We start from the raw sequence: 26,974 nt of genomic DNA, 5'->3' as shown, positions 1-26,974 counted from the left end.
GTCTTAACTTATTCCAACACATTTCTTACTACATTACATTATTTGAACACCGTTTTATTACTAACTAACGCTTTTTATACACCGTTTATCAACGACAATGCATCTCACATCCCACATTACAGTACACATTGAACATGGATGTTTTTATATTACAATGTACCTTTATTCGAATCCTTTTTTGGCACAAATTATATGTAAAGATGTTATTTACATACGAGAAGCCATAACGGCAGTAGCACGAGACAAACAGAACATTTATGATGCTCCTTATAGGTGGACGTAAAATACGTTGTTTGTAAGACGTTCTGGTGACGCTGCAGGAACGTGTTAACTGTTACTAATAATAACTTCTGCAGCTATCACGTAGACAGGCCAAAATTTGTGTGCCTGTAAAGACCGATTAGACTTGAAGTACGATTGCCAAATTACCCTCAGTAAGTTATCCTGAATGCTAATTAGTTCCAGTGAAGTAGTATCCTTGCTCAAGGTTCGTTATGCAACAGGTATTTACTTGTGCCATGTTTGCCCGTCACTCTCGCGATAAGACTGGGTGCGCAGTGCGAACTAGCTAACTCACATCTACCTATCAGTCACAGCCCCACATGGCAGATAATGTGAAAAAATGTTTTTGTTTTTATTATTTTATCTAATTCTTTATATGGCCGTTGAGCTGGCGGTAATATATTTATGTTGGCATCGTTATTTACTCAAGTCTGCACAATTTTAGATAAAGACTGCATTTAGATTAACTTATCAATAACATGAAATTGACACAGACATTCTTACATGTTTAATTAACATCAATGAATATAATGTAGTTGTGGGTATTAGACACTTAAGACAATATGACACTGGCATAAGATACAAGGTTACAACATACATATAAGCACTAATATTGACAATGCGCGTAGCTGCTGAAGGCGCCGTACGTGAAAATATATTCGATAATGAAGAGCCAGGCCGAGGCGCTGGGCGACTCGCTCGGCGAGGAGCCGCGCCAGGAGGTACCTCCGCCAGGGCTGAGCATGACCACGTCACACCTTCACTTTTACATTCACTTCAATTTATTGTCACCTGCCATATCAAAAATCCGAGAAGTTCCGAGTAAAATGTCCAAAAAGTACATCCATAAATCCGTAGAATCCGTATTTGTGAGTCATCGTCAACCTTGTTTATTGTCCCAGTATTGGATAAAAGAATCCATTCATACACATAAGTCAGTAGTAAATAATTGGTATCGATAACGGTATACCATATAAGTTCTATATTTAGGAAACTGCTAGAGTAAATATCCTATACTTCGGCCGTTCAGAGAATGCGTTCCTGACACCTATCAGTTAGTCACGACTAGTGATGGGCACAACATAACACAGAGTTCGTTACCGTTCCTTCAAAATGAACCGCCGCATTATTTTAAGATTATTTTCGTTTTAAATTGGCGGAATCATTTGTTTTATATTTTAGTTATTTAAGTGGAAACCAAAAAAAGGTAATATTCATATAATAAAATTGTTTTATTTATTCTTTGTTACAAGTACATTGAATTGAATGTGCGAACAGAATATTAATCAGACTCCGATTTGCTTGAGGAGGTGGTGTCTTCATCATCATCTTCGCCTACATGTATAATTATATTATTATCAATAACAGAATCAATCCTGATATCTCGGTCTAACAAAAGCCGGGTAATCAAATAAAAACAGATCGAAAACACTTGAAAAACGTGGTCTATGCGCACGAAACGACAACGGACGACTGTTTTAGCGTCACAAAATGGCGGCCCATAACGCCATTTGGGGTTACCATTTTTAATCTAAGTATAAAAATGCGGTTTGGTCATAGTTTTATTTTTATATTTCATAAACGTTATAATTAAGTCTTATAGTCCATTATTTTCCAATTCTTAAAAAGAAAATCAAAACGTATTATTTTATATTATAACTGTATAAGAACAGATTACGATACTTGCCTGTTATTTTTAGCACAGCACTACAAAATATAAACCGCTGACATAACCTTGTAATAGCGCAGTATAGATTTAGAAAAATATTGTTTACCAAGTTATTTGACAGTTGACAGTTTGGCACAAAATTATAACATTCATTGATTATTGATATAATAATGTTGTTTTAATGCTCCTCAATTGTTAAAACGGTAAACAACCAGCAAAAATATTTTTATCGTAACTGCAACGCCATTGCAAAGTTACGTCGTCAGTTCAATCGCGACGTGTCAGGAACGCATTCTCTGAATGGCCGAACTATAATTTACCTCCATTGTGCACGTAAGAGCGTAAGCCTTGACCCGCCATGATTAGCTTGTTCGAGAACTATGCATTCGTTACATCATCTGTCTCTCGGTATTTTAGGCAGGTGACATTCATTTAAAGTCTACATAAATACGTACGAAGTCATGTTCAACCTATGTAAATACCTCGTAGTGCGATTGTCAAGCACTTGTTAGTGAAATGTTAAGCACTGCCCTTAGATTGCATCGAATACTATTAGCAACCAATGTCCAGAATGATTTTACTATGCGATCTGTTCTAGGCTAGATATATGTTAGTATGCACATTAGCTCATAGCTGTGTACGTTCTCATTTGTCTACTGTTTAGGGTAATGCACTTTATGTTTAGCTTAACTGTTTTTTTCTACAATGACTTTCGACTCATTATCACTAAGGTTTATGCAAGAAAAAATGTCTTACTAAAGATTACTAGAATTGCTAGATCTGTCTAGAGTAGACCTACGATTTATTAACATTGAACATGAAATGGCAAGCGCATGAAAATTGGCATGTTATTAAAACTGAAAAGGATTTAGAATGTACATATGTTCAGACTCTATGTATATGTAAGATTAGCTGTTACATAACATGTGTAATGATGTTAGTAGAACATGCAGGTTATGGTTACGTTACAATGGACGCTGAACAATGGCCGTCCGACTGGACGCTGTATAATCTTCCTTCACTAGCCCATTCACTATTTATGTAGCATTTCGAAAAATTGTAGCTCATTAGTTGTGCCAGAACTGCCCATTAAATTACACTATTCTATTTTCCTAGTATTTAATTAAATCAAGCCATTGTTTTAGGCGTTCTTGCTGTTCTTTGAAATTATGAACAATAATATCTCAACGGATAACATCATATTTATCTACGTCAATTGTCATTGTGTTCGGGTATTGAAAAATAATGCTTAGTAAACAACAGAATGTATGGAATGTGTTTACTTGCAATTTTCTTGTAATGGTATTGAAAAATGTGTACTAGAAGCGATCTAGTAGAACGGCTCATTAGCATTGTAGTGCGTCAAGCGGCGGTCGCCGGTCTGCCGGCGTGGCATATCGTTGACGCGAATGTCCGCCGCACTACAAACTGCGTGCTAAGCAGCGCCTGGCCCTCTTACATTATTCATAACCGGCATACAGCTTCATACATATATAATTAGATATTATGTCGAGATGATACTGACACTATTTCCAATGAATTTACAATACATCTGACGATTGTTATTCACTATGGTTGGCCACGATAGATTTGACTTGATCATACAGGCAAAACCATTTTTATACACTATGAGGATGAATTAAAAATATTTTCAGCTAATAAAAAAGCAAGAAGTACAAGGAAAAAAAGTTTAGACAACAGGCTTTGCAATCGTCCAAAAATTAAAATACTCTATGGTGTAATTGTCAGGTAGCAGTCATTACATTTTTGACAATTATTTTCAAAATATCAGTGAATTTTCAAGAAGAATTACAATACACAATGGAGCTAAATGTAAGCTTGATGAGATATAATTATTGCGAAACTTATACATTAAATAAACCCCAAAATGTAGCTTGCTTCTGAATATCTACAAATTATCATAATATCCCGCTTACGATCTGCAGTTATAAAAACTTGACGAAGTGATGGAAATTTCTGTGAATATAATTAAAAATTAATTATTGTATTAGATATTATTGGAATTGCAAATGTATCATAAATGGTAAATGGAATATTTTGGAATCGATGTAAAAAATAGGCAGTTACGCTATCACTCTTAATGAGTAAATAATGAGTCTGGTCCGGGTGTTGTAAGGTCTGAGCCAAGTTGACGAGAACAACAAGAAGGGCGTAAATGATAACAAATGCAAGGTTACGCAGGACCTTTATAATATTCTACATACATTAACTATTTACAGTTGCCTTCAAAATCGTGTGAAGTAATCGAATTAAAATTTAACCTTTTGAGGTTGATAGTAGCTATGTAACACAGTACGAACGAGATTATTCAATTGTGTTCAGCGCTGTCCTCGTGATGGATAACTGCAGGGATATTCCACAAACGCACATAAAGACTCAATTGAAACTAACCAATTACTTAATGCTGAACAACCGGAACGTTATTAACCCATTTTGTTACGAATCCTCGACAATTTGCAGATTGTTACGATACATCACATTGTACACAAAAATATTAACGAAGAGCCTGTGCGCTTATTTTGATCGCGTGTGTAATAGCACTAAACAGACAATTTAATTCGATGTTAGTCGTTCCGTATTGTACTGAAATTGTAACACATCAGATCTGTTCTGACAGCCGTTTCCTCACGTATTAAGTTCAATTCATGCTTCCAATCTTACCAAAGAACTGCACAACATACTTAGCTATCCTCCTATTTCTAATGTGCTATTTTATTTATGTCTTCTATTCTTATTATTAAGCGTAAACTGCTTAATATATCATACTGGTTTTGTAAAAGTTCATAAGAGATCGTATGCAGGCGTGTAATCGCTGCACCATCTCAGACTTTGGTGCTATCATCAATACATTTGAAGATGCACGTCACAGCATAGAAGAATAGCCTTAACTTTCATATTCGAAGAAACTTATGAAATGACCCGAGATAAGTTAGTCACTTTCACTTTGCTGAATATTCAAGCAATTTGATTTATATTCAAATCTTTTCTTCTACGAATCAAAGTTGCAGACAGAGGCTTTGTTAGACTTCTTATTATTTTGCCAGGTGTGTTGACATTCCTATTTCACAAAGGAAAATGTGCAACGGTGGATTAAATGACAGGCTTTCTATAGAATTGCAGTTAATAGTTTCGCGTGTAATACGTAATGAATACGCGTATTTGTATTGTGAATTGTGTCAATATTTTGATCAGCTCAGGGTTAGTGCGTATCGGCTCTGTGCTACCAAAATATTATCTAATTCGGTTCATGATCTTACTTTATCTTTGTCTCCAATCAAGTTTATGGGGTACTATTTTAGCTCGGAGACAAAAGTTAATTAGCTGGTTTAGATTGCAAATATTTGACTCAATTGAAACCGGAAAAATATTCCCAAATCTGGTCTAGACTGGTGCCGGATTAAATTAAAGCCTGGCCAACTAAAAACAAGTTTCATTTCAAACAGCAAACAATGTTTTTTTCAAAATGTTTATCTGCTTAATAATGAATAAACGCAGCAAGTGCATAATATAAATGAAGCGATGTCACATGCCATGAGATTACTCTTAATATAGCTGGGTGGTATCGATTTCACTAAATATGAAAAGTCATAAAGTTAATAGAAGTGTCACCCCCAGTTATATCATACAATATGTTTTATGGTGCGTTTATTAATTTGCATGTTACGTTGTGTGCGTTGTGTGAGACATTTCAATTAAAGCCATCGCCGAGCGTCGCCGTCGTAATCGCCGCGTTTAGCCGAGTTGTTAATCGCGACTAATTGTAACATCGTTGTTAGCTCGGCGTGCATAAATGTCTGGAGATTTATTAAGCTCTTGAGATATTCTATAACGATAGAGCACAGCGAGCGGCTGCTTGTCCACACTCAGTACACTGCACTTCTTTCGCGTCCTAAGACAATAATAACTTGCAGTGCAAGGCTGGCTGCATACATCTGCATACTCAACACAATACACGCGGTGCCAAGCCAGGCCACAATGTGAGCGAACCTTGCATCCATTAACTGGTTTAAAATTAAATACATTGTAAATGCTTTACCACTGACAATTCAGTTAATATTTTTGTTTGTTTTAACGTGTATCCTGCGACCAAGATCACTGTCAACTTTTGCACATAAGACCTTCCAAAGTAACAGGTAGGTAATGAATATAATTAATGAATTGAATACAGCGTTACTGTATATTTTTGAATATATCTCTCTATGTAATTGCTATTTTTGTCTAATTTAAACGTTGTTCAGATTCCGAAGCATCGTAATCAGCTTCAGTGCACAATTTGTATTTTAATATAAAGACACTAACTCTACTAATAAGTTTGTTGGAAGTCGTTGAATAGTTACTCGGGCTACGGTAGAGTAACCTTCAAGCGTGGTTCGAGCAGACATGAAGCATTGACATTACTCCCACAAGGTTAACTCTCCTGAAAGAGTTGATTCATTGTGACTTACTATTGGCGTTAATTATAGTCAGAGTGTTATACATATAATTATGAGTTATATCCCAATTTAATGGTTATCGAGTAACTAGCAAACACTATTAATTACATCATTATTCAATAGAGTAAGGTAAAGGAGTAATAGTGTTATAACGCGTCGCGTTTTGCCCAGATTCCAATCCCCGAGTAGGCTCGTTAGCGTCGTAAACAAATGTCAGTGGTGTGGTTTTCAGTAAACAGTTAATGGGCTGGATATAATTGTTTCCGCACGTATGGTGTTGGTGGCGGGCTCACAGCGGCGCATACACGTCGCGGGCTCGGCAGCGGGGTCGGCAGCGGCCGCGTGTTGTGCTCCTTTCTTTTAGCCGCTAGTTTCCAAGCGACGTCGCTTCGTTGTGCTCGCCTCGCGCTCCGCACTCGGATATATATTTTAATCCAAGCATTAATTACGGCGTGAGCTCGGCCGGCCGTCCACTGCACGTTCGTAGTTTCCGCGACTTGTACACGCTCATTGTGTCCGGCTGGCACGTACAAACGAACACAAACCACTTTTGTTTATAAGCAGACGCTCGCGACGCTGGTGTTCAGTGTTTAGTTATGAAACCTTGTAATCGCGTGGGTGATTTCTAAATTAAGCGCTGGCAATTGTGATGTGGACGACGTGTTTTTTGTGGTGCATCGTTTGTGAGCGTACATACTTGAGCGTTCCTGCGCTCTCGCCTTTGTTTAGTCGGTAAAAACGTGTGTACTCGATGCAGACAGTTAAATGGATAGAGATGGTGCGGCTCGGCCCAACTGCCACCGAAAGGCCTTCCACTTTCGACGGCGAAAAGGTGAGCAGTATACCGTTAGCTTTACCTGCGCATGCACGAACGATCCTAGCTGATGGTTAAATTGTCAACACGATTGTATGCCGACTCATTCACTTTGAGGCGGGATTACGTCAACAACAAATATTAATGCAAGAACAAGTTTTAAAGAGGTACAATTCTTTTCCCACTACTGTGTATGCACAACAATATAAAGATATTGGCTTTTCCGGCTCAAAAACTTTTTGATATATGTTCAATATGTGGACAAATATATGCTATATTATTAGTAATTCAATATTGATAATTATTATGACATAATAGTCTTATCTGTAAAGTTCAAATGGATCGTATACTACAGAAACTAAGATAAGTGATTCATTATCATCATCAGGCGTTCTTAAGATTCCACTCTCTATTCACTCCTTGGTGACCTTTCCATTTGTGGTAAAACAAGTTATTGATTACAATTATCATAACATTTGGTTCAAGAGCAAAAAGCTTCTATAAACTCGTTCCTTAGAAACTATTTCATGTCAAGAAAGCATCTCAAGAATTAATTAAAAGTTTACCGAATTGAATATATGTTCTAATATTTAAGCGAGGTCTTAAAATGGGCTTGGATGAAAACACGTTTGTTCAGTTTTTTTTATGTAGGTACATATTCTCAAGTAAAAAATCTACTCATGGCTGATTGGCTGTGAGGTCTGACCAAGCTAAATAGATACTTACTGGTTTATTGTACGAAAAGTATAATATTGTTTGTAAAAAACCTTCCTGGGTATGTAATATACTTGTGATTCCGGTCGTGACACAAAATTACGAAATTATTGAGCGTAGGCAGAATTAGCCACGTGTTTTTCTCGCCAATGTTTATGTCCCGATAAGATTGTTAAGAAAATGGTTCGATTAGTTTTTAATAGTCTGCTAGCCAGCGATAGATTATAATCAAGCCTATTGTTGCGGTGACGTATTATAACTTAAATACATGGGCTTTATCATATCTATTGTATGTAGGGAGAATTAGTCCAAGTTTGCCAACTTCGTGATATACAGCAGCAGCTTTTTTACACATAGATTTTAGAGAACACTCCTAGATGCACCAGGTTGACAGCAATTAGCAAACAAATCTTCTATAAATAGAGAGAGAGACTAGCAGCTACCGTGTGTCCAATCGCAAGGTCTAAGAACTATTTATTTATTCTTACTGTAATCTATGTGTGTAAGGGTCAGGCGAATCATGAAACACCATGTATAGAAGCCGATGGCGCATTGTTTTTCATAATATTGTATATTCATGAGGCTTACTTATTGTTAGTTGGTAAAGTCATCACAATGTCGACGCCTTGTCCGAAATCGTTGGTGCGTTTATAAGTAGGCGCGAAGCGCAACGTGGAATCAATCTTGAATTAAAATTTTCCGTTAACTTGCGACATTCATAGAACATTAATGAATATCATTTACATTATTTATAGAATAGTTCTCGACCAATTTAGAACTGCTTATATGGAAACATACCCACGAAAAAATTCCAATGTAAACAAGAAAACAAATTAATTTTTATACTCGCAGTTACTAATTGACGAAGGAATGAACCTATTAAGTAATAAATAATTTATAGCGAATATGTCGGTAATGATTATCTTATCTTAATAGCTATATTGTATGTACTAGGTTGCGGTCCAAAATGGCTCACTTATTAGGATTTACGAGTATAAGCTTGTAAAACACGCCTTTCCTTTGAATTAATCTCTCATCTAGTAAAGATATAAAATAATTACTTTCTGAAAGAAAATATTTTTTATTATTTTTTAATTTTATATACACAGCATTTTATTTCTAATGTTATGCAATTTCCATTTGAATCAACTATAAGAATTTTAGTATGTCTAAAATTAACTGCACGCTAATAGGTATTATACTTATACATCAGTGATAACATTTTAATCGAAATTGTATATTTTTATCGAGGTGAGTTATAAATAGGCAGACAGGGCTTTCCACTAACATTAAGTGATACGCATACAGTACATTTTAAAATAAATAATTTTAACCTACTTGATGTAGTTCTTTATAACAGGAAAATTATTACCTGTTGACATGTCTGCCTACGTAATAATATTACTCATTCCAAGTCAATTACAATTCTATAACTTAGGTACACAATACAAATAACATGTGCTTTAGGTACATAGTACATTTTGATCCAAATCTTGACATAACTCTGGACCAGTTACTGAATATGATTTGTAAACCATCCAAAAAAGGAGGATGTTTTCGATTTGTTTGTGGCAATATTTTGCTGTAGAAATCCAATAAGGAAGGATATAAAAAAAACTTAAATTGCTTAAGAAATCCTGACATTTGCTGTACTTTTTTTACACTCTCAGTGGCAAATTACATAGACTATTTAAATAAATAACGTATGTAGGATAACTCATAATTGGGGGATGAAAGGCTTAGCTGATCTCCTTTTTTTAAAGTGCCTTCATTAGTCCTTTTTATTACCGATCCTAATGCATGAGTTAACAATAAATAGACTTCCTATGTTATTTTTCTTGCAAAACTTAAACTTAAACAATTTACTTTAAGATAAGAGTAGGTAACTACTCGTAATAGTAGTGTTTCCAAATAATTTCAGGGGGAACTCATTGGCAAACGTATTGTGAATTACTCTTGCCTACTACTTTCTCAAAATAAAAACGGTAAATAGACACTTACACGTGCGTGCACGCTCATGTACTCAGATTTCCCACAATTTCCCATATACTTTCCTGTTTGCAGTTGTAATTTATTACGTACATATCTGCGTGTTGGTGTAGGTTTGTCACACTGGTCATACAGCTTGGAATCTATTAGTCGGATCCGTATGTGAAAAATGTATGGTAATGGAGGTGACACCCTGACTGAGGTAATCGTGTTATCAGTAGCAATTTATTACCGATTAGCTGCTATAGTAAATAATTCGTAATCCTAGGTATAATCCAGAGATAGTTGTGTACCACATTGATGGTTTATGTATTGAGATAAAGGCGATAAAATGAGATTAACGCGACATTTCTTTTTGAACAAGGTGCCGACGGAAAACAGTATAATCAACGCCGCGAAAGCAATCGCTCGCAGTAGGTGCACGTCCCGGAACATGCCATTTTTTGGAGTAGTGGTGAATAAATAATAATCAGAGTGAAAAAAAAACCGTCACCATGTCTCCCGTAGGTATACAGCCTTAGGCTGGTTTCTTCTTGCTTTAAAAAAGCATTCTCAAGAAGCCTCTGAACTCCTTACCCATTGCCTGGTCAACATTCATTCCGACACGTGAAGGCCGCCAGTGTTGCAACTAATCGACAATTAAAAGATCAAAATGTTTCGGCTCTTACGACGACTCGCGGCCGTAATCGCAGCCAAGGTGCGGAAGATCGAAATGATAGTGTTTAATGCAAGCGTTAAAAGAAGGGGGACCATACACTCAGTATGCGACCGGGGCACTCTAGGGCACGCCGCCCGGAGGCGAGGGACCATACACTCCATATGCGAGGTGAGGTGAACATAACAATACAAACAAAAAATAACAAAAAACTTATACATTATTCCAAGTTCACTGGCAATTTTGTTATTCACGGTATTTTAAATTTGCATTAAATAATTAAGTAGGTATAGCGCACACTCGAGAACAGTCTAATTATGATATACAGTATAATGATTTGACTTGTGTTGCCCAATTAACATTGTTGAACTCGCGTTGAGCAATATGTTGAGCTTACTAAACACTTGCACTGGTTGCCAGACGAAACACCCGACTTAGCTAATTAATATTAGCAAAATCATTTTATATTCAGAATGCCTGTTAATTTGGTATTTAAGTTTAACTATTAGCTAATTGTGATCTTTAGCATTTCCAAGTTTAATTTATATTGGGGCCCGGTAGGTATTTGTCTTTTATGATTTGAAACCCCTGTTCAATAAATTCTTTATTGATTCATGTCTGATATATTTTTGCATATGATTATTCTTATTCGAATACAATCCTATACACGCCATATAGCTAGTTTCTCTAACACAAAAGTAGCATTTGTAGGATTTCGGACACTTATTGGAATATGAATATGTCATCAATAAAAAATGTTTATGTAAATGTTATTAAGAAACTTTTGAACACTGTGTTGTTGTGTATTTGTAATTAGCTAAGTAGTGCGCACGACTCGCACTGTTCACTGTGAATGTTGAATGTGAACTGTAGATCGGGAATGCATCACCCCCTAGTGCATCTTGTCGACTCTGCCATAGACATTATCAGTGCTGCCATTTTATTAACCATCATTTTACAATTCATGTGAAATATAATCACGAATATATTAACAGCAATAAAAACGTGCACATTTACATCTACAATTTTCTGTTAGACATTAATATTTGCACGTCAAAAGTGGCAACACTGTACCTTAATTCACTTCAGTTATCATTGCAATATTTTTTAACTAGAATCTTCCTATTCAATTTAAGCATGAGTCGTTACAATTTCCAAAATACTTGTCAAAGTCATGCCTGATAATATAGTAGGATCATAAATGTATCAATCATTTGATTCAGAATTCATGAGCCTTCACAGATGACTTTTAATTAAAGCAGTAATGAGGTAATCAATTTCTTATTTCACTATTGCATAACAAAAACAAATATCTTGTCATATCTTGCACTTTTTGAGCCATGTGCTTATTCAACTTTGAAGTAGCACATTTCTTATAAATTATGACTACTTCTAGAAGTAATCTGTGGGGGCTACCATTTGTTTCATGTTCATGTGTTCGATTTGAGATCTGATTAGCGCGTGCCGTGAGTACTGCATATAACGAACAGTGCGTTGTGTAGGTGCTGTCGATGAGCGATGAGCTGCGCCGGGCTCTGTACTCGTCGGGCGCCTCCATCGACATGGAGTTCTCGCCGCCCGACCTCATCGGCACCTCCGAGGTATTCACCATGGAGCACAGGTAAACCTCAATATACTTACTACAAATATTCACTACTGATATTATAGAGCTGGAGTTTGTTTGTTACTTTGCTTGGATTTGCTAATCTCAGGATGGTCCGATACTAATAAGACTGCCCGCCCACGTCAGACTTTTTGTTGAAGAGATAATCGATTTTTTGTAGGACTTGTTGTAGGACATGTGCGTTGCACTATTGCTATAAGTGTGTTCTATTTTTCTCCTAAAAAATATTGGTCACCGATTATCGGGCGTAAGCGGGCAGCGTAAGAAGTATTTCTCCAGCCACGCTCGTTACCGGCACGGCACGGTACGAACTGTAACAATTCTGTCGTAAGAACTGAAATATTGTCCGCCTACAGAACAATCATTGTTTCATTTCATCGATATCGGTTAATAGGTTCACGTAAAAGTGACGACGTACACTTTTTATGTTATGCAATAACAATAGTTTCACCATAATTAAAAAAAAATACCACGATAACATAATTAGGGTTGCCAACTACCTTTTTACAAGAAAAAGACAGCCTTTATCAACCTTCAGGTGTACATCACAAAGTCCAAATATCTACAGTCCATGTATGTCTGTGTACTTTATTTTTTGTTCTACAATATAATGTGGTGTGAACTAGTTGTGAAGCATAACCTATTATATTTCAGAGAGAAGCTGTGTTCGGTGCTGCCGGCGCGCGCGCAGGGCTACATGTGGTCGCTGGCGTTCAGCACTAGCCAGCACGGCTTCTCGCTGGCCTCCATGTACCGCAAGATGCAGCGCGTCGACAGCCCCGTGCTGCTCGTCATACAGGACACTGACAACAATGTAAGTTATCCAGAAACAAGGAAGAAATTGAGAGATACACATCATCTGCCTAGCCTTTGCCCGACTATGTTGGGGTCGGCTTTTAGTCTAATTGGATGGAGCTCAGTACTAATGTTCTACAGGGAATGACAGCCTATCTGACCTCCTCCATCCAGATACCGGTGCATTCCGATCAGTGGCGGATTAAGAGTATCCGAGGCCCTAAGCACAGAGCCTGTGTAGACCCTCTATTGCTTAAATGGAAATGGAAGGAATGGAATGGAAGGTAGAAAAAATTGACCGAGCGAAGCGATTTCGACGCCCATGTAGTTGCAAATGCGCGAGCGAAGCGAGCGCGAAATTTTAATTATTTTTAAGACTCAGAACCAAAATTACGTACAATGTACTTAGCCCAAACATACTTAACTTTTTATTTGATGACAAATGGAAAAACGCGGACAAATAGTTTCTGAATACGCGAGCGAAGCGAGCGGGAAATTTTTATTATTTTTTAAGACTCAGAACCAAAATTACGTAAAAGGGCTACATTTCAAACCTTAATTTTTTTCTGTTGGACAAGTAAGATGGATATATACGTAAGATCGATAACAACGTCGCGAAGCAAAGCTTCGCGGACCACTTGGAATGCCTCCAGGGACCACCAGTGGTCCCCGGACCACCGGTTAAGAACCACTGATCTAAAGCATCCAAAATTTTTGGATATGATTGTTATATTGCACTCGTAGTTACAGCGTGAGCTTCCCAACTTCAGACTTCAGAACGCTATCGTTGCCTATTAATTCTTTTAAAACTGCCCAACGATGAGTAGAAGCCGAAAAAAAATTGTATAACAACTGCACAATTGAAAAAAAATTCACTGCGATCGTACAACAATCAACAGCACTGCGACCAATCAAGATAAGAGGCGTATGAAGGGTCACTCCCGAACTGCTCGCGCCTTGTGATTTTGGACATATTATGCATGAATCTCGATAAAATGTAGGTATAAAATGAAATGCCAGCAGAGGATGGAGGCCCCTGGAGAACAGGGGCCCCAAGCACGTGCTTGTAGTGCTTATACGTTAATCCGCCACTGATTCCGATACCCCTCGGTGAGACTGATTGTCAAAATTTTTGACTTCTGACTATTAACGACGGCCAAAAGATGTTTAAATATCCGCGGATCGACCACGCCAGGCGTTGCTTAACCATATGGTCGATCCGTACGACTTTGAATTAGCTACAAGCTCAAAACATTGTAAGTAAGTATATCATCCCACATTTAAAAAAAAAACTGACGTTTATCTTGTGTGATGTACCTACTTGGGCCGTAATGGCCTTTAAAGGGCAGTAACTTCTTCTGTTGATGATGCTGTGTTTCACGCAAAAACGTTGCTTACCTATGCCACTCTCGGATAATATTCTTTCAGTTTCCAAAAGTTCCTGCCTAATGTCACATAACAAAATAGCTCTGTATAGCCTAGTTAATATGCCTAGTTAAGAACCGGTCATATTTGAATTTACAGTGTATAAGCATTTTGTCACGATTTCGATAGATCTGATTATGCAGTTTCACTAATGCAAGATATTAATATTTTACAATTGATACGCTGTTTGCTAACGCCCCGCGGGTTAGTTACCAAATCTAGACCGATTAATGCAGCTTAAAATAGATTTATTATTACGAAGTGTTTGTTGTAAACTATTTTAAGTGTTTACAGACACTGTTGATACAAATTACAATTGCTTACTTTGTTATTATCGTGACGAGAATATATTAACATAAGTTCAAGAGGTCGCGTTTGCGTATGTCGATAATATTTATCCTTGCGTTTTTATAAATAAACATAAGAAAACCTAGATGCATTGTGATTGTGACTTTTCGAATGTTCTTTTCGAAGTCCCTTCCTCTTAATTTTAGCGATAAGATCGATAAGGAGGACTTACTATCACATCACTAGCGTTCAGAATAATATCAAAAAGCTTGTCAACTTTATATCAATTTAAAGCGGGTTACGGTAGGTGGCGACCTTGTGTTTAATTGTAGGTAATCCTTCAAGATCATGCACTCCGAGAGCTGTAGGTATATTTGTAAAGTAAATAAATTAATTTGTTTTTGTAATGCTTAGGTATTCGGCGCTCTGACATCGTGCGCGCTGCACCCGTCGGAGCACTTCTACGGCACGGGCGAGTCGCTGCTGTTCTCGTTCCAGTGCAGCGGCGAGGAGGCGCGCCGCCAGTCGCAGGCCAACATCGACGCGCCCAAAGATCACGACAAGGACGACAACAAGGAACAAAAAGATGGTCAGTCGCAATTTACTATTTATGTTAATAAGAAAGTAATGGTTTTGTACCAAATGGCTTCACATTATTTATGTTATGATTGTCAGCTAAAATTTGATTTCAATTGCAGAACCACCAGCACCGGTGAAAACCAAATTCAAGTACTGGGGCTGGACCGGAGACAACATGTATTTCATTCGCGGCAGCAACGATAACATATCCATCGGCGCCGGAGAGTGAGTATCAATCAAAACTAGATGACTAACTGCGAGTATCAGGCGCCAAGTGTTGTGCACGTACTAACTGTTCCGTGGTGTTGCAGCGGCAAGTTCGGGCTGTGGCTGGACGGCGACCTGTACCTGGGCCGCACGCAGCGCTGCAAGACGTACGGCAACGAGCCGCTGACCACGCGCGAGGACTTCATCGTCAAGATCATGGAGTGCTGGACCTTCATCTGAGCGCCGCCGCCGCCCGCCGGACTCGCCGCACGCGCCGCACACAGCGCTCCACTACTCTACTTTCAAATCAAAAATAAGCTTTAGATTATCTTATGAAATTTGCTACGAAGATTTGACACTTTTACAAGTCAGTCTTTTCGACTTTAGTACCGATGAGTCTGAAACGATTTTGTACTCGCATTGTGACTCGAAACGTAGCGGCGCGGATCAACATCGATCGGCCGACATGAAGACAATATTATAAACGTCTACGCGCATTTCTAGTCAAATGTACTGAAACCTGACCAATGTTTTCATCCTCTCCGAATTTAGAGGCGTGTTCGGATACGAGTGCCGCCGCTCGCTCTGCTGAGCAAGTGCATTAATCCTAGTCAATTGTCATTTGTATGTAAGTTGAGAGTTACGGAGACGGACCGAGCCGCGCATACAGACGACATTCCTGGTGTTGCGGCACCTCGGCGCTGCGGTCGCCCGCCCCGGCGCCACCGCTCGTAAGCCCGAACAGTCCGATAATTATTATGTGTCAATTCATACAATTAATATTGTGCATTGTTGTTAAGGAAATTAAAGCATATTTGTAACTATAAAATCTGTATGTTATGTAGAAGTTTATATATTAACAAATCAATCATTACCTATGTGTTTAGAGGCCGACTTATTGGCGTGTCCAGTACCGAGCAATGAAACACGCATTAATTTTATGAAAGTGATTCCGGTTCCTTGATGACATACGCTTGGAGACAGCTCGCTCTTAGTTGGCAGCGGCGCAAGCTGCACCGATTCTTGCCAGTCGACGGAGCTTCGAGCCGCTCGTGTGAAGCCCGCGCAAGGGTCCCCGACACTGTCACTATAAATATTCTATTTATTTATAATTTGTGTAGTAGATTTTGTATGTTATGTTGTCGTGTGTCTGATTGTATTGAGTCATAATATTAAGTTAGTGAGCATAATTATGTTACACTTGTACTGTGATTTGATTATTATGGTTGCATTTTTTCACTTATTGGAGCGTTGTCACTTATCACTGATTTAATAATATTAACATCATAATAATATGCTGATCGGCAGTTTAGTGAATATCTAACATATCTTCATTCATGTCACACATTTATAAGAGTGTCTAAGATAGTCCACGGAATACGAACACGCAATCAACATAGTTTACAATAAACCATAGATTATGTTCGTGATGTGACGCTTCAGTACAGAGATGAGTAGCCAATATATGAATATTATTAATTAAATAGTAAAAAAATCTTAAATAGTTATCTTAGAATGCTTGATGAATGTAATCGTCATTGTGCTTAGTAATCGTTAGCATGATGTTACTCAGATCTATCTGGTCGTATAACATTATTTATTTGTCTTATGTAAGCACGCGCGCTAGAGCCGCTGCGCTGCGCAGGCGCATCGCTGAGCTAACTATACTATACCGCTATGGCCAGTATAATGGCATCGTCTTTTTTGTTTCATATGTACTGTATATACGACATATTCCTATGTGAGATTAGAAGAGATATATATTTTTGTGAAAGGCCACGCGAAATAACTTTTGTGTATATCTATGGTAGAAAGTACAAGTACCAAAAAGTATCCCAGCTGTTAAATGAAATATAGAATATAGCGCGTGCGTCTATTCATGCAGAATATTTTGACGTTGTTATTGTTTGTGTACATCAGGAATGTAATAGATGAACTTAGGTTTTAAAATTATATCGGCATAATTATTGTTATAAATTTATAATCATTAGACTTGTTGAGTAGCAGTGAGAATTAAAATATTTATTTATTCTGTTATGGTTTCCAATCTTACGGTTGCTGTAGCTACATTACTTTATCGGTGATGATTTATTATGTAATTCTAAGTTGTTAAAATGTAAATCAAGCCATAATAATTGAGAATATATTCTTTTGAGAAAGATATTGTTTTATTTTTTATCAAAACAAGAATAAACATTTCATTTAAAATGCACTTTCAGTATGGATAGCGTTGCCGTGCGCGGTATCCTGATCCGCTGTCGTCGTATCCTCTATTGTAGTCGTTGTATCCTCTGTTGTAGTCGTTGTAGCCTCTATTGTCCCGGCGGTCGTAGTTCCTGTCTCTGTTGTCACGTTGGTACGGGTGGTTCCTCCGGTTATTGCGGCGATCGTTACGACGACCAGAATTGGGAACCCACCAGGAGTCTACCACTGGAGGCTTAGAGACCACTTCATTAAAAACTTTCATAAAATCTTCATCTTTCTCAGTAAATCTGTCCTTCAGTTCTTCCTCGCATTTAGCTAAAAACTCCTTATCTTCAGCTGATAATGTATCAGCCATCTTTAGTTTGATATGCTTCCTGGGTATTCAGTCAAGGAATTAAGAACTGAAAATAATATACAAATAAATAGGTTTTTACTTCTTATGTAGCAACACATGTATTTTTTAATAACTAACACTTTGTAAACAACACAATGCCACACTGCATTAAAATTTTCACCATATGAAAAAAATATATATGTAGTGATTGGAATTGTAAACCTTCTTGAGAAGTCTGTTAACTTTGGTTAATGTAGGTCTAGATGTGACACCTCATAACTCACACCAATATTTTTAAAAGTATAAAAGGCCAACTAGCCAAAAGAAATATGGTTATTTAATGTCGCACCCTGCCTGATCCTAAACTAAAGCTTAGCAAACAAGAAGGACAGACAAAGATGATAATCATAAAATTTTCACCATACACAAAGAGGCCAAGAAATCATTCTTTCAAAATGCTTAATAATTTACTATGAAGGGATACTCTTTGGTACTTCTATTAAAAAATTCTTTGATTGTTAAAAAGGTACAATATGCACATATTTCTGGGTGCTGGACACGGGTGAAACTGCAGGACGAAAGGAAAAAGAAACATAGTACTGAATACATCACTAAGATGGGTAGATTGACTACAATACTATGTAGAATGATTAAGCCAAATAACAGAAAACAATAAACAGCAGCCCACAACTCCACTGACATAAACATGACACACCACCCATCCCCCAACTACCTGACTGACCAACTGACTCCCAAAACCAAAAATACTGAATATTATATTTACAGTCTTCACTTATAAGATGTGTCAGGATAAGACCATAAAATGTTTTGGGTGGCTCTACCAAATCAGGATTGATGGGTTGAAAGACAAATCCAATATATGCCCCACAATCTGGGCATATGCATGGCTTCCAAACATAACCAGGAAACCAAGACGTACTTTCTTCCCACTGTAATTTGTTTCAAAACATTATTATCTACATGACATCATTTACACATGAACACCATGGTTTGAGGTAAAATGTATACTACCTCCCCTGTGGGAATACAAGATGAATATGTGAATGATATCACAGGATAACTGAGAAATACTTCGGTAGTAAACACCTGCACCAGGACTTCTTCTTTGAAAAATAAAGTATCGCTGAACGAATATCTACATTTAGGGCTCGACTTTGAAATGATTGAGCGATTGGAGGCAATATCAGCACCACAATTGCGACATAGAATATCTCCTGAAATAGCAGATAATAATCTACAAATCTTTACAAATTGAAAAGTAAGACACTGACTGAATTGTGGTTTATCTACCCATACTTTTTATCCGGTCAACGTCTTGAAGAGCTAACACTGAAGCAATAATAAAAAATAGGTACACAGCACAGGAACGCATTTTAATGTACAAAAATAAGGTGATATACCTTATTTTCGAAGTAACTTTAAAATAGACCCTGAAAGTAGTTTTATAAAGACAATATTCAATTATAAAAATTAAAACATCAAAAAGGTGAAAAAAAGCAGACCAAACGTGACAGACAAATCCGTTTGTTCTGTTCTGTCAAAATTCTGTCAATGCCATCTGATCTGACAATCTGTCAAACCTGGGCATAGTGAAAAAGCCAGTCCTTTTTCTCAACGAAAGGAGTGTTGTAAATACAGTCGACTCTCGTTAATTCGAAACTCGAGGGACTCTTAAAATATTACGAATTATCGAGTTTTTGAAATATTAAATGGTTCGAAATTTGTGAGAGAAAATAAATAAAACTTCGAATTACTAAGTATTGATCAATTATTATTTGTTAACTGCTATTTTATAACAATGTCAAAAGTTTAAAGACACATTTGTGTGCATACATGTATTCATAATGTAATTAATCTTTCGAAACAGCTCCGTCATACTGCTTCAAGAAAAGGTTGCTGCTACTCAGACTGCTCTCTGACTCCTGACTTAGAATCTTTCCGCCTCATTCTCTCTGCAACTTTGAATTCTCGAGTGTTGGACGACTAAGAATTCGAATTAACGCGTCGTTTTGTTATAAAGCAATGCTATTTTCGTTCGAATTACTAAGTGCATAAAAATGTATTGATTTAGTTCGAAATATAAAGAGATTTTGTAGGGAACTTGTGGTAACTTTGAATTAACGAGAGGTTCGAAATATCGCAGGTTTGAATTAACAAGAGTCGACTGTACCTTTTTTATTTTCAGTAAATCGAATATTTCAGGGGTATAATACCCCTTATTACATTGGAATGCCCGGGTAACTGGGTTGAGGAGAATAGTCAGGCAGTCACTCTCTGTAAAACATTGGTACACTGCTGCGTCTGGTTAGATTGGAAGCCAACCCTAAAAAGAAATTGCTAGGCAAGGATAATGATACGTTACCGGTCAAGCCCGATTTCAGAACAAACTAGTTTGGCCTAGGCTAAACTAGGTCTAGTTATCTAGTAGAACAAAAAATGTGCTTATAAATATATTTTCCTCAAAGTATCAAAAACAAAATCACGCCTCATACTGCATTTAATATTTTTTATACTATTTTTTAAACTCAGTCACTTCTCTTCTATCCTTTCCGGTCCTTTCCTTCAACATCAGTCAGTGTCAGTGTCAGCTGGTGTCAGCAACTCAGCAATTCATTCATTCAAGTCAATAATACAAAATCGCTCCAAATTACCGACTTATTTTGTGGATAATTACTGTAAATTACAAATTAAACGGACCTTCATAATGTCTGAAAATGTGAACATTGATCTCTCAGGAGAAATTAACGCTACTGTAGAAAAGAAAGGGTTACAAAAGTATGTCAATGATATGGAATTGTAAGTCTAACAACAACAACAAAAATACGCTACGTGGTGTTTTTCATGCTTTGAGATTTGTTTGTGCTTCAGCATAAACCAATTTTACCCGCTTAACGCATAATTATGATTGGTTTTCGATATTCGCGTAGAAAAGTTAAAGCACAAAAATGAATAGTATTTGTATTAGAGATAGAACAATTACTGATTAGTATGTATTATTGATTGTGATTCTCTCCAAGTAAGAATATAACTTAAGTTTGTTAATCTTTTGATGCAGACTACTTCAGACATTATCATACACACACACACACCACATAGTGCATCTTTAAAATCATACTAACAAGACTTCATTAAATTTGCTTCATTATATAAATTAATTGCTTTGTACTTGTTATCTTTCGGGATCATAAAATAGTGTGTTGTTTTAAGTTAAATGAGACATATAACATATACACTATAGACTACTGAGCTTGTCTGCAACAGGTTGCTACAGCATGTCCGCAGTGGGGCTGGCCCGGCCCTGGTCATGGGAGTACTGGCTACACGTAGACCCTGGACACAATTTGTGGCTACTGACAACTTTAAGGTTAATAGACAGATTTTATTGCTATGCTTAGTATATTTTTTGATGTCTATATGTATACTGTTTCTGAACAACACTGTATGTGAGATACTTAAAAATTATACTTTTGTAGGCACCACCATCTATACCTCGCTTATCTCGCCGGTTTTACAGAAATGTGGAATACTTTCAAGCTAATTACCTGATGGTATTCCTTGGATTGTTTGCATACTGCCTGTAAGTAGTAAAGGACAATTCCTTACTAAAGTCAAGAACAAACTCTGTATTAAAAGGTGTTCTACTACTGATTTTAGGATAACTTCACCTCTACTGCTGATTGCTATGGTGGCCAGTTTCTTTGGATATCGAAAACTTACATCAGGTCCAAACACATGGAAGGTGAGAATATTTTATTATACTATGTATTATGCAAATGAACTGCTAAATGTAATGGGTTAATTTTTGTTTCAGCCAAAAGTAAGTGACATAGCCCTTATTCCTTCTTCTTTTTCATGATAAATATCTAATTTACCGTCATATACTATTAAACTTTTGTCTCATATATTGCAATTAATTACTATAATCTATCTTATATGTACATAGGACTTTCTGTGTGCCAAAATTTTATTTCTTACTTTTGTGTTAATTCCTCTACAATGACTTTATTAGATTGGTGGCTGGGAGTTGAGTAAAACTCAACAGTATGCAGTAGGTGCGGCATGCTCAATGGCATTGTGTTGGCTCGCCGGAGCTGGAGCTGTACTCTTCTGGGTTTTAGGTAAAATATTAAATAAGTAACCTTTTTAAATTAGTTTACATGTCACCTATCTGCTTAAAAATATGAAGTTTTCAAAAATGAGTGCTATTAAGATCTGTCCCATCATTTCACCCTCAATAAAATACTTAATACACAAGGATATTTGGTAAGCTGCTTTATACCTGGATCATGAAGCCCAATGCTTTCTTTTCACTATTTTAATGTGTCCCTATGAGTCTATCTCGCATCAATGCCATATTAACTATATAGCAAGCATTACTGAAACACCAAACAAACTCTCAAAAATTTGTTACAGGACCCAAACTCGCTTCATCTGGTACTGCCTAGACACCATTTTTTAAAACGTCGTTTATGCGCTAGATAGTATACTACACACACAGTATACACCAGTATTCTTAAATTGCACATCAGTATGTATATTGAAACGATTTTAAAACAACACTAAAATATGCGGTATTTCAGGAGCCACGGTGACGGTAGTAGCCCTGCACGCCAGCTTCTTCGACGCAGAAGCCCTCCCACAATCCGAGGACCCGGAGCAGTTCCCAATGATAGAGCAGGTGTGACACGGACATCTGCCGCTATTCCTGCCGCCTCCTGGCCGCATCACACAACACCTCAAAGAACCTAAGTGACTCAAGAAGCCATCATGTTAATGTCTGTTGTGTAATTTGTCAACACAAGATTCTCTCAAAGGGCATTTTGAAATTTCTAGTGTATGATTGCCATTACTTTATAAGGGTTATTTATCACTTCAAACACGAAATTCATATCGAATCGTGGGCTTGTAGTCTTAAAAGATGCTTTGTTATATAGTCTATTTAAAGAGGGCCAGTTTTATATAGTACCTAAATATATATTGTTCTATTTTGTGCATCCTTGGCTTTGACGTGCACATCTTTCTATCTTACGAGAGTTTAGTTGTTTCAGTAATTTGATTAGTTGTTTAGATAATTGATGTAAAAATAGTGTTATGATTTCTGTCTAATTTATATTCATTCATTTTAAATCATTCATAGTAATATGTACTTCATGTAATTAATGTTCCTCAATAATCATGTAATTTGTGTGTCTGTAAATATATTCACTTATCTAACATGAATGTAAATAAAATCTAAGTTTCACTTATTGTTTTCTTTACACTTACAAATAATGAAAAGTTCCAACAGACTTGGTATAGAAATTGGGATGAAAAGTGTCTGCACATTGTCCATAACTATAAATGAAAGTGATATTATTTTAAGATGCTTTACCAATGAAACTGATAAAAGATTTTATTTTTGTCTAGCAAACTAAACAACTTTTAAAAATATTGAAAAATTATTTCATTGTTAGGTGGGCCATTAATCCAGGAAGGCTAGCTACTATATAATATGTGTGCAAGAAGTAGTTCCCAAGGAATTCAGTTGAAACACCTAGCAGAAGCTAGTTTTCCTATAAAAATCAATAAAAATAAAGGATTAATAAGAACGACTTTGGTTAAACATTGAATGATAAAATTAGAAAAAAGGTCATTTCATTTATTAGGAATAAAGAATAAACAAATATAAAATAAAAGCATATTCTATATAAATCCATGTCTACAGTTAAAGAGCCACTAGGCCTTCTACAGTTAAAAACCGATATCATAATTTGTCAAAAAATAGATTTTGTAGTTGTACAAATCCTAGACACTAGGATCAGAAATTCATAAATAGAATAATAATAAAAAGGAGTCCAGTCTAATCTCTCACTCATGAAAAAACTTTCTGTACTATAATAATATATTCAGTACTCCCTTTATGTATTTATTAGCCTTGGCAATTAAATATTATTGCGACAAATAAAAATAATCTGCTCTTAGCAACAACTGAATAAAATTTAAAAATAGGAACAAAGTACATTATAATTTTGTCTATATAATAAGTCACTATGACATGCTATCCTGGAAGACAAATAGAAAAAGAGAACTATATAAAAATCTGCATTATTATCAATACAATCAAATTTTAAATTAATCACAAGACTACTCCTTTGTTAATTCTAGTCAGTTCCATGTCAGCCACGAGCAGGATTTCATCCCACTTGTGTGACGGCGTGTGAGGTGGGGTTGTGATACCAAGCTTCAGTTCTTTGGTGGAAGTTGGAGTCGTGAACTCCAGTTTCCGTTTGGATCTTCCAGCAAACACATGGCAAGCGGTGCCCCTCTGCTCACTGTCCAACAGCGACAGTGGTGTGATGGGGGATGGTGTTGTCATTAAAGTCTTATCACACTTCTTAATCTTGTATGGCCCCACATACTTAAAAACTGGCTTCTTTAATATTAAATTACCTGATACTTTTTCAATGAGACCAATTGAGATAAATACATTGGCAATGTCATAGAGTCTCCTTACTTTGGACTTGTGTTGGCGGTCCTGCTGCTCAGGAGTGAGGACTGTCTTACTCTTATTGGAAGTGTCTATCAACACTCTCACAGCCATCTCCAAGTTTATTAGAGTATTCTGCAAAGGCGAAATATATGTTATTATCAAGCTGGCAATGAATTTAGTTTTGATAAATAAAAATATGGCTTAATGTATTAATTATAAGCTACTCACAGGAGGTTCTACTAAGAACAGCATCAGGAATCTCTGAGCCAAAACTCCCAAAGTTTTATGTTTGGGTGTGGGAGGCTTGGGGGCTTTCCCACGCAGAGCTTCTGATAACTTAAGGTGCTCCCCCTGCTTTTTCAACATTTTAAGAAATGAATTTAGTCGAGATCCTCCATGCCAAAGATATGTGTTCTTTCTCTTATGAACTGCACACTGCATAGCTTCAAGTATGTTTATTATATCATACATTCGACGTTTCTCTACGCCTAGCCGGGCTGCAGTGCTATCCAGTTGTATTTCCACTGGACCATCACCATGGAGTGGATACAGATTGAGGAATCTGTAACAATATAACTTTATCAGATTTTTTCTTCTCAATCTAAAATCATAGTATTTTGAAGTGCGTTTGCTCACCTGTCACATAATATCTGAAGGGATTTTTCTTTTCGATGTACAGCACTGGGCGGCGGTGTGGGATATTGCAACGCGACATTAGTCAGTAACTTGAGGTTAGCAGTCGGCGATACATAGTTGGCTGAGTTTGTGACCTCAGTAAGCACACAGCGCTTTGGAGTACAAGTTATGTTGTCATCTTCATACATTGTGCGTTAACATTATGTAAAAATCCTATTTTACAAAATATTCGCGTACTTTTTGACAACCACACACAAATCGCGTTGGTTTGGTTTGCACAAAAACTTCAATTATATCAGAATAATGTCACAAAAAACATGCTACAAGTTCGGTCTGAGTATAAAAATACAGTAAATCATTGAAATATGAAATTAAAATCTACAAATTAACCTCACGGCTCACGGTAAACAATTTTGACAGTAGCAAATTGCGCGCGAGGCTCGAACTTCTACGAAACTCGAAAAGGCGCATAAAAACGTTTAGTTATTGTTCACAATTTTTTTTTAATTACATAGAATATAGAATAAATGTGTTTTATGATATTTAATAATACTTAACTTTCCTGAATAAACTTTGATTAAGCATTATAATAGTATCCTTGTACAACAGTTTCCTTGAATTTTTTAATTACTCTGCCAAATACATAGAGCTAAAGACATTTTTTTTTTTTGGATTCTTACAGAACTTTTTTACATTTTAAACAATACATTTGGCCTTTTTTATGATGAAACAATGTTTAATTTATAATCTTTGAGATAATACCAATCAATAATGTAGTTTTAGGCCGGCAGCACACATCCGGTTTCCTGATCCGGTTTCCTGATCAGGAATTCCTATTCGGGATTCCGTGACACTAGCGCACACATTCGGTTTTTTTCATTCTGAATTTACATGGCCAGTACGTATAGAGCCACTTAAGTGAAAACACGCATCATGGAGGATGACTAGTTAATTGCGATTGCACTCTTACTTTCGTTAAAAAAGAAAAAAATTAAGCGGCGTTACTGGGTACACCCGTTAAATACACGGAGATTGGCCGAAAGTCAATTCTACATTAAAAGAGCCATGTTACGGGCGTACCCCGAAGAATTTTTTAAATACTATCGGATGTCCATCAAATCATTTGATGAACATTTGTTTTTAAAATTTCTATCTTTTTTTTTGAGATACGTCACTTTGTTATAGGACATGGGGCAATTTTGTATGGATTGTGATCCGCCTTCTTTAAACTATTTATCTTTTATGTATGCAAATATGTATATACTATCTTCTGCCAGCGGTTCCACCCGCATCCGGTGGGAACTACTTCCCGTACTGGGATAAAAAGCCGATAAGTAACCTATAGCCTTCCTCGATAAATGGGCTATCTAACACTGAAAGAAATTTTCAAATCGGACCTTTAGTACCTGATATTAGCGCGTTCAAACAAACATACAAACTCTTCAGCTTTATAATATTAGTATAGATTTGTTAATTGTTTAATAAACTGGATTTCATCTCTCAAAAAAAAACATATTATATACAAAAATAAAAACAAATATAAAAAAGCAAGTGACAAGCGGGCTCTGATACACGTCCATTCGGAACAGGGCTACCTTGATTCAGAATAAAAATTTCCGTATGTGTGCGGCGGTCAAACCAAATTGTTCGCGAGCGCTGCGTTCGGAATGACGTCATCAGGTTTTATTCCGTTCTGAGTACCCGAACGCACGGAGAAAATTTTAAACCGAATGTCAGGTTTTTTTCCGTCCGGAAAAAGTAAGAACGTGTGCGCTCTTGTGAACATTTTGTATGAAAAAAGAGCATTCCGGTTT

At 36.7% G+C, this 26,974-nt stretch overlaps 4 protein-coding genes across 28 annotated transcripts in view; 2 read left to right on the top strand and 2 right to left on the bottom strand.

The window, feature by feature from the left end:
• LOC124644110 (TLD domain-containing protein 2) overlaps positions 1-17,654 on the top strand; it is an 84,520-nt gene extending 66,866 nt beyond the window's left edge. For 8 of the 15 annotated variants that reach the window (XM_047183392.1, XM_047183398.1, XM_047183347.1 and 5 more), the window contains 6 exons: positions 912-1,004; positions 12,080-12,198; positions 12,856-13,015; positions 15,124-15,298; positions 15,408-15,513; positions 15,600-17,654. In XM_047183392.1, coding sequence (XP_047039348.1) covers positions 912-1,004; positions 12,080-12,198; positions 12,856-13,015; positions 15,124-15,298; positions 15,408-15,513; positions 15,600-15,735 — 789 coding nt within the window. In that variant the 3' untranslated portion in view covers positions 15,736-17,654. The other 7 variants (XM_047183378.1, XM_047183370.1, XM_047183434.1 and 4 more) reach the window with 6 other exon arrangements.
• Positions 17,642-19,594, bottom strand: LOC124644192 (RNA guanine-N7 methyltransferase activating subunit). Of its 8 annotated transcripts, none has more exons than XM_047183452.1 (4): positions 19,352-19,553; positions 19,067-19,269; positions 18,819-18,984; positions 17,642-18,101 (listed from the first exon to the last, which is right to left on the bottom strand). In XM_047183452.1, the coding sequence occupies exons 1-4, from the start codon at positions 19,425-19,427 to the stop codon at positions 18,058-18,060; spliced, it is 489 nt and encodes a 162-aa protein (XP_047039408.1). In that variant the 5' UTR covers positions 19,428-19,553; the 3' UTR covers positions 17,642-18,057. The 8 variants fall into 8 exon arrangements, with proteins under 8 accessions (XP_047039408.1, XP_047039400.1, XP_047039428.1 ...); XM_047183444.1 differs by having other exon boundaries at positions 19,346-19,549; XM_047183472.1 differs by lacking the exon at positions 19,067-19,269 and having other exon boundaries at positions 19,456-19,587.
• A 958-nt stretch (positions 19,595-20,552) lies between these two features.
• On the top strand, positions 20,553-23,297 carry LOC124640371 (prenylated Rab acceptor protein 1). 3 transcript variants are annotated; one of them, XM_047178134.1, is made up of 7 exons: positions 20,553-20,830; positions 21,317-21,419; positions 21,529-21,632; positions 21,710-21,794; positions 21,867-21,872; positions 22,065-22,173; positions 22,636-23,297. In XM_047178134.1, exons 1-7 carry the CDS (start codon positions 20,760-20,762, stop codon positions 22,737-22,739), a joined length of 582 nt encoding a protein of 193 aa, XP_047034090.1. In that variant the 5' UTR covers positions 20,553-20,759; the 3' UTR covers positions 22,740-23,297. The 3 variants fall into 3 exon arrangements, with proteins under 3 accessions (XP_047034090.1, XP_047034072.1, XP_047034080.1); XM_047178116.1 differs by having other exon boundaries at positions 20,605-20,851; XM_047178124.1 differs by lacking the exon at positions 21,867-21,872 and having other exon boundaries at positions 20,621-20,851.
• A 375-nt stretch (positions 23,298-23,672) lies between these two features.
• Positions 23,673-25,616, bottom strand: LOC124640360 (transcription factor E2F7-like). Of its 2 annotated transcripts, XR_006985544.1 has the most exons (4): positions 25,161-25,616; positions 24,753-25,086; positions 24,001-24,656; positions 23,673-23,955 (listed from the first exon to the last, which is right to left on the bottom strand). XR_006985544.1 is itself a non-coding variant. In XM_047178100.1 (3 exons), exons 1-3 carry the CDS (start codon positions 25,346-25,348, stop codon positions 24,171-24,173), a joined length of 1,008 nt encoding a protein of 335 aa, XP_047034056.1. In that variant the 5' UTR covers positions 25,349-25,616; the 3' UTR covers positions 23,673-24,170. The 2 variants fall into 2 exon arrangements, 1 of the variants encoding a protein (XP_047034056.1); XM_047178100.1 differs by having other exon boundaries at positions 23,673-24,656.
• Between the last annotated feature and the right edge of the window lie 1,358 nt (positions 25,617-26,974).

Source organism: Helicoverpa zea, chromosome 2, assembly GCF_022581195.2.
Source record: "Helicoverpa zea isolate HzStark_Cry1AcR chromosome 2, ilHelZeax1.1, whole genome shotgun sequence".
Taxonomy (NCBI): Eukaryota; Metazoa; Arthropoda; class Insecta; order Lepidoptera; family Noctuidae; genus Helicoverpa; species Helicoverpa zea.
The sequence above is the reverse complement of the archived record's forward strand: the minus strand, read 5'-3'. Positions and strand labels throughout refer to the sequence as shown.

Coding starts and splice junctions, on each gene's coding strand:
- LOC124644192 (XM_047183444.1), bottom strand. CDS start 19,427: ATGCGTTCCTGTGCTGTGTACCTATTTTTTATTATTGCTTCAGTGTTA. Junction 18,985..19,066: donor CTTGTATTCCCACAGGGGAG/GTAGTATACATT, acceptor AACAAATTACAG/TGGGAAGAAAGTACGTCTTG. Junction 18,102..18,818: donor ACATCTTATAAGTGAAGACT/GTAAATATAATA, acceptor TATTATTTTCAG/TTCTTAATTCCTTGACTGAA.
- LOC124640371 (XM_047178116.1), top strand. CDS start 20,760: ATGTCTGAAAATGTGAACATTGATCTCTCAGGAGAAATTAACGCTACT. Junction 21,633..21,709: donor GGATTGTTTGCATACTGCCT/GTAAGTAGTAAA, acceptor TACTGATTTTAG/GATAACTTCACCTCTACTGC. Junction 22,174..22,635: donor TGTACTCTTCTGGGTTTTAG/GTAAAATATTAA, acceptor GCGGTATTTCAG/GAGCCACGGTGACGGTAGTA.
- LOC124640360 (XM_047178100.1), bottom strand. CDS start 25,348: ATGTATGAAGATGACAACATAACTTGTACTCCAAAGCGCTGTGTGCTT. Junction 25,087..25,160: donor CTTCAGATATTATGTGACAG/GTGAGCAAACGC, acceptor ATATTGTTACAG/ATTCCTCAATCTGTATCCAC. Junction 24,657..24,752: donor TGTTCTTAGTAGAACCTCCT/GTGAGTAGCTTA, acceptor TCGCCTTTGCAG/AATACTCTAATAAACTTGGA.